A 7,840-nucleotide genomic window follows, 5' to 3' on the forward strand; every position below is an offset into this window, starting at 1 on the left:
TATACTGAAGAAACTAACAACTATAGATCTTTCACTGCTAGAAAATCAAAATTTAGTTTATTCGAGAACAAAATTAATTCTCTTATTCGAAATTGTTATAGTGTTTGGTATACTGGGAAGTTTATATTGCTATGATTGTTGGGTATGGGTAGAAACATTTGGTCACAGAAATATGTACTACGCAGTGAGTTATCTGGTGTTTACAATTAATTATATAGTGGATATGCAATTCATAAACTTAGTAATGTTACTGAAACACCGTTTCAGTATTATAAACTTTCAACTTTACATACGAAATGATGATAATCGAAGTAAATCTACGAGTAATAATCGAAATACTTCCCAAAATGACAATTTTGAGTATAGCATTTCAGTTTCCACAGAATATTTAGAGTGTTCTTCAGTATCATTTAACGAACACTCAAATCACGTTGTTATAATGGTGCCCGAAGAATCTCTATACGTCAGTTCATCTGATAAGTGCTCAAAACAAGGCCAAAAGTTCTACAAATTGAGAGTCCTTCACTTCTTGTTGTGTGATGTGGCATCAAACATTGATCAAACATATGGCTTTCAAATTCTTTTGGATATTGCAACAGCCCTAATCAATATTACAACATATCTGTACTTTTGCCTCCTTTACACCCTTCAGTTACACAGCTATGAAAATGTAATCATAAAATTTGGACATATGTTGAGCGTGCATCTTCTGTGGCTGGCGATGTACGTTTTGAAAGTGGTGTTTATTAATGTGTCCTGTGATGCAACTGGAAAAGAGGCTGCTCTCGCTAGAATTCTGATACAGAAGATACTTTTCTCTTTCGACTTGGATGCTGAAGCAGTATTTCAACTTGAAGCTTTTTCTAAACAGTTACTATTTCAAAAACTATCTTTCTCTGCTTGTGGATTCTTTTATCTCAATCGTTCAGTGTTATGTTCTATTGCTGGAGCTGTAACTACTTATCTTGTAATTTTACTGCAGTTTCAGATTTCTCTCTAAACATTTATGTGTTATAATCAATTTCTCACCTGTTAAGCACTCGGAATTCAAACTAAAAATTATTTTAAATGTTTTGGCTCGTTTTCTAAAAATTTATGTTGTGGCCACTTGTGCCTTTACATATATGTATGAATTCATTTCCCTAGTAATTTCTTTATGCTTTTTACACATATAATATCACTCAATGTTATCTCAACACGTTGTAAGTTTGCTTCCTTAAGTATGGAAGATCTAGTTCTGCAATACGACCAGACTCTGTTTTTAAGAAAATATTCTGAAATTTTAATTTCTTCCAATTCTATGAAATCAAAAAATTGTGATATAGGTGCTGAAGTTAAATAGTTTCAACAAAGTGTTCTAGATTTATTTACTTCCAGACAATTTAATTATTATCTGCACAAACAAAATAACACTGTCCTTCATTTTGAAATTTTTTTCTCATGATTGAATTGGCTGGCTGTGAAAATGATTGCTATGTTTGGCTCAACATTTATATTTGTGAGAAACTGTTTTCTATAATTAACTTTAATAAAGGCAGGCATCGAACATCTGTAACTGATGTTTCATTACGATCAGTAGGCTAGTGTTCCTTTCAGCTGCCAACAGCATAAAACCTCGTTTTGATGTACTGATAAATAAAAATACGAGTATAACAAAATTATATTGTGCATTTAAGTAGCTATAGAATTTCTATTATTTTTGTAAAAGAAATATTTCTTTATTAGTTAATAATTGTCCAAAATAGTTTTGTAAACACTGAACGGGAATTCATTTCATGAACACCTTTTATGTACATTTTTTATGAGATCATCCCTTCTTCCAGTCCACACTTATACAGAGCGCAGCCAATATCTGCATTCCGCTCATGAGTTGTGAACCGGCTCGGAGAGCGCAAACCTTGTGCAGGCCTGCTCTAAACTATGATAGACAGGTATGATTTAGACTTTCATTAATTTAGATGTTTATTTTCTAAGGCAAGTGAATCCAAATTATATTTGTCTTCAATAGCCTGTAGGGCTGAGTGAGAATCACTTCTTAAGCAAGCACTGGTTTCATTTGCAATTCACCATTTTGCTGCTTCTCTATTGCGGACAGTTCAGCCTGAAACACAGAGCAATATGAGAACAGTTTGAATAATGCTGAATGTACCTCTGAACACGACGAAAGCGCATACGACTTTGTTATCTTGAATTGTATTTTCGAAACCGGAACCATCTGTGTATATATCGCAGGAATGATCAGGATTACTACAGGATTTTTAACATACCGTCGAGCGGGGTAACTTTGTGCCATTCGCGAAAAACGTATGGAAGTATTCTTTAAGACCGTGACAAGGTTTTAAAGTCTACTTCCTTACGTTTAGTCTTTAAAACCTTGTGACGGTTTTAAAGACTACTTCCTTACGTTTTTTTTAATGAAATATGCGAATGGCACAAAGTCACCCTCCTGGCACAAAGTCACCCCGCGCGACGGTAATTATTATGTTGAGCAGAGTGTCCTGTCAAAAACAAACTTACTGGTCTTTGAATATGTATGTGCGAAACAAATTCGGGAATCCTACAACTCCTTTTGATATCACTTACACTTGACTTTGATATAAAGGTTCTATTCCATCAATGATTAAGCAGAGGCTGTCGAAATTGTGCGGTATCCTTGTATAATCCTCAAAAGAAATCCTCGCTGGACCTGTTGCAGTTTTTTCTGGGCCCATTTCTTGTGCAATGCATTTTGGAAAGCAGTAGTACAGTAGGCCTATAAGAATGAAGGTTATACAGCTCCACGATATAAATCGTTCCTAAGATGAAAGAGTTGATTCCCAAAGTAGGCTTCGTTGTCATGGATGGATTGGTGAAAGTTTGCTGACTTTGGTGCCAATGAAGTCCATATGTGATCGAAAAGTGAGTTCGCTATCACAACAACTCCTAATTAACTTAATTTTTCCAATACTTTTATATTTTCTTCATCTATATATGCATACATACATACATACATATATATATATATATATATATATATATATATATAATTTGAACTGGTAACGGAAATTACGGGAAAACGGCCGAACGGATTTTAATGAATGACCCGTCATTTTGAAGCTTGGTATCCAAGGATTTTCAGAAAAATAGTAACATTCAGTGAAGCGTTAGTTTTCTTACATAATATTCCTATTTTCCAAAATCCATCTTTCGTCAATTTTGAGAAGTAATTGCATTTCAGAATAAAACAAAACACACACTACAATGAACAATAGGCTATTACACGAATTCTGCAGGATTGCTAACATATTTAGAGCTCAAATTCAATTAGTTATTACAAACTTCAAGACTTACTAAAAATAATTTACAGGTCTGATTCTGCGGTGTGTAATTTTCTGAGTACAGCTGTGTATTGGATATTAAAATGTACAAAACTTGAGGTGGTTTGATGACATTATTACCATTAGAAATGAAATATTATTATAGTTAATGTCATGATGTGACTATTTTTCATTAATTATACACATTAATGCTATATTGATGATATAAAGAGAAACATTTTGGGGTTATATAAGTATCTGTAGGGAATATCTTAAATTAGATCTTCATTTCTATAATTTACTGAGTGGTGGATATTATATAAAACTACAAAACTTACGTAAGATAATAATATTGTTATTAAAAATAAAATATTTTATAGTTATTAATCAAGTCATATACTTAATGGCGGTGTGGTGTAGATATTTATATGCATCATTCTCTTCAGTATTGGCTCGAGAGAGCGCAAAAATTACAGTTCCTAAGGAAAGATCAGAAGGTATTACTTACTGATAAAATAAGAGGCCTACAAAATTTTGTAATCGCCCGATTATTTCAGCAAGATTTCTTAATACGATAAAATGATTTTACCCTCTACATTTGAAGCTCTACATCCAGCAGCTATACCAAGATGCTATGTCTATTGTTCGAAAGCATAGCAAACCTGACTTTCTTCACCTACAATCCATAATGACCTGAAATAGCATTTGCTTTACTCCCACATGAAAAACCCACTGATCGTCCTGACATTGTAACTTGCGTTTTGGCATTGAAACTCAAAAACTGAAGGTGGACAGGTTCAAGAAAAATTATTAACATTAAAAGAAACATTCAGAGGGAGTATGTTTCATTATTATGGAAGCAAATGCCTTTCAAAATATCTGGTATTCTTCATTGAAAATAAATATGAAAAATGTTTATTTGAACGTCTAATGAACTTAGTTTGCAGCAATTGTTGCACAAGCCACTAGTTTATTATAAATCTCCCTGGTTATATTTTTCTTCTCCTCGTAAGCAGCATTGCTGAAGTTTTCTCGCATTAATTGGAGCTTGTTTGTTTGTCCCCAATTAAAGATAGCATTAAGAGCTCTGTTAACTTTGGAGTTCAAATTCCTATCACTATTAATGTTTCCACCTAAATGTTTCATTTATTGGAGTTTACTTTTTCCGGTCCTCTCGGTCGCCAAACTAATTCCTTGTGACAGTTAAATCCAGGGAACTTTAAAAGATAAAGTGTACGAAAATAATTCACACATTCCGGAAAGAATTCAGCATATCACTTGGGGAAGAATGACCTTCATTCCTCAAAGGGATCTATAGCGAGTATTACATCGTATCTGAAGCAAATGCCAGAAATGTTTGAAACATGAAATTAGAAGGTTTCAGCATCTCCTTTCTTAATACGTAGGTACTGACATCTTAAATTGTTACAGTTAGTAATATATTACATTAATAGTTTGTGGTTTGTCAAATCACCAACAACGCACTCTTTCCGTAAACAGGACGTGAGAGTGCACCGGACGACAGTCTAGTTTTTACAGACTGTTTAATTCCTCAAAATTAACAATCTTTGACTCCTGTGGTGTTAGGCTGAATTGTTGTTTAAGTTATCTTAACGTTTCTCAGCAAGCCCTATATTTCGAAGAGACGTTGGAAAAAAGAATACAATTTATTAGCAGTCTTATCGCCTCTGATATTAAAAGATAAATTTGATTAATAATTACAGTTAAAATTACGGATTATGTTCTCTGTAGAATTCCTGAACTGAAACGGAATATTAAACAAAGAATTGAATGTCATATCATCGTCTCTGAACGTTTCCTGTTTCTGGTTCAAAATGGGTGTTAAACAAAATTAAGGAGTGAAGTATTGATCACTATTTATTGGAACTAATTTTTCAAATGGATTCAAATTTCATGAAAGTGTAGGAAAAAGTATTTCAGAAGAGTTAGGGTATATTGAGTTACAGTTAAAATTCACTCTTCTGACGTTATCGCCAATCAGTATACAATCTATTGAAAATACTGTTTGTACGAGTCTTGTAAAGTGGAATGTAGGCAAGCTTCTTGAAACCCAGCACATGTGACTATGGAGTGTTGGATAAACAATTAATCTAAGTAGTGTGCTGGTGGGTGGGTGACTCACACGGCAGCGCGTGGGTACTCCATCAACTTGTGCAAACCCTGCTTGTCACCCTCTCTTTTATAAACTCCTGCTTTTCTAGTAAATGTAACAATATTTTGACATTGTTCAGGTGGAAAATATTTTCTACGTTCTTGATTGAAGGAAGAGAAGGGAAGACAAAAGAAAAGACGAATTATAATCCATTTAATTTAAAATCCTTCAAAATTGAATTTATAACTAAAAGTCTTTAGCTATACAAACAGGACGTGTTATATCAGGGTAAGCTAACACGTGCTATACTCATAAGTTTAGATACAACGTATGATGGATGTAGCTTATATAAGCACCTTACAACATAGGTACACTTCTACATATGATAACTTCATCATATCAGCCCATTCGTCTCGATCCTCATTAGACTACACTTCATACATAGCTATTGAGGCAAAACGATTACCGTATGTAATATCATAAGAGGTTTTCATTTTTTAAATAAATTCGCGAGTATGAGGAATGTCGTGTAATGTTTAATCAGAGTATTTCGCGAATAGAAGAAATGAAATGAAAATAATAGCTCATACTATTATTGGATAATATATTATTTTAATTTACTTACACCGTATCATATTTTATTCGTTATCATGGCCGATTGTATTCGTAAATCAAATATGGAAATACTTATTTAAAAATAAGTATTCAACCAGATCAATAAATAAATATTAAGTTAATTGACGACATGAAAATAATAGCTCATACTATTATTGGATAAGACATTATTTTAATTTCCTTACATCGTATCATATTTTATTCGTTGTCAAGGCCAATTGTATTCTTAAGGAAAAAATTGAAAGACTTATTTAAAACACAGTCCGTACAATCAAATCCTTCTAGTGTTAATTTAACTACGCATGAATAACAGGGACATCGGAATAATGAAAATATTCATTATCTATATATATAATTTAAACTGGTAATGGAAATTACGGAAAAACGGCTGAACGTATTTTAATAAATGGCCCCTAATTTTGAAGCTTGGAATCCAAAGTTTTTCAGAAAAATAGTAGTTTTCAGTGAAATGTCAATTTTCCTACATCATTTTCTTATTTTCCAAAAATCCATCTGTCGTAAGTTTTGAGAAGTAATTGCATTCTAGCACATTTTAGAATAAAACAAAACACACACTACAATAAACAAGAGGATATTTCACGAATTCCATGACCTGCAGGATTGCTGACATATTTAGAGCTCTAATTCAATTGGTTATTAAAAACTTCAAGACTTACTAAAATAATTTACAGGTCTGATTCTGCGGTGTGTAATGTTCTGAGTACAGCTGTGTATTGGATATTAAAATCTACAAAACTTGAGGTGGTTTGATGACATTATTACTATTAGAAATGAAATATTGTTATAGTTAATGCCATGATGTGATTATTTTTCATTAATTATATATATTAATGTTATATTTATGATATAAAAGTGTAACGTTTTGGGGTTATATAAGTAGATGTAAGGAATATGTTAAATTAGATCTTCATTTCTATAATTTACTGAGTAGCGGCTATATAGTATATATGTATATGTATATGTATGTATATATATATATATATATATATATATATATATATGTGTGTGTGTGTGTGTGTGTGTGTGTGTGTGTGTATAACTGCAAAACTTACGTAAGTTAATAATATTGTTATTAAAAATCAATTATTTGTATTAATCAAGTGGAGTTGAGTCTTTTTCATATACTTAATGGCGGTGTGGTGTAGATATTTATGAGTCATTCTCTTCAGTATTGGCTCGAGAGAGCGCAAAAATTACAGTTAATAAGGAAAGACCAAAAGGTATTACTGATAAAATAAGAGGCCTACAAAATTTTGTAGTCTCTCGATCATTTCAGCAGATCTCTTAGCAGGATACATTTCAAGGTAGTTCACGAAACATGCAGCAGCTATACCAAGATGTTATGTCTATTGTTCGAAAGCATAGCAAACCTGATTTTTTGTAACCTTCACCTACAATCCACATTGACCTGAAGTAGCTATTGCTTTACTCCCACATGAATAACCCGCTGATCATCCTGGCATTGTTACTTGCGTTTTCGCGTTGAAACTCAAAAACTGACTGTGGATAGGTTCAAGAAAAAGTATTTGGCATAAGAAAACCATTCAGAGAGAGTATGTTTCATTCTTATGGAAGCAAATAACTTTTAAAATACCTGGTTTATTTTATTGAAAATAAATCTGAAACATTTTTATTTGTACATCTAATGAACTTAGTTGGCAGCAGATCCGTCTAGTGTTAATTATTCGTATTAACTACTCATGAATAACAGGAACATCGGAATAATGAAAATATTCATTATTATTGTAAAAACAAATAAATTAAAAAAGTGGAAATTTAATTAAATGTACAGTTA

At 32.4% G+C, this 7,840-nt stretch overlaps 1 protein-coding gene across 1 annotated transcript; it reads left to right on the forward strand.

Annotated features, from left to right (window-relative positions):
- Nucleotides 1-439: 439 nt before the first annotated feature.
- Nucleotides 440-1,000, forward strand: LOC138691403 (putative gustatory receptor 28b). Its single transcript, XM_069813316.1, has one exon. The coding sequence runs from the start codon at nt 440-442 to the stop codon at nt 998-1,000; it is 561 nt and encodes a 186-aa protein (XP_069669417.1).
- Nucleotides 1,001-7,840: the final 6,840 nt, after the last annotated feature.

Source organism: Periplaneta americana, chromosome 16 (assembly GCF_040183065.1).
Source record: "Periplaneta americana isolate PAMFEO1 chromosome 16, P.americana_PAMFEO1_priV1, whole genome shotgun sequence".
Lineage (NCBI taxonomy): Eukaryota > Metazoa > Arthropoda > Insecta > Blattodea > Blattidae > Periplaneta > Periplaneta americana.

Excerpts from the sequence above, each read along its gene's own strand:
- LOC138691403 (XM_069813316.1), top strand. The coding sequence starts at position 440 with ATGGTGCCCGAAGAATCTCTATACGTCAGTTCATCTGATAAGTGCTCA.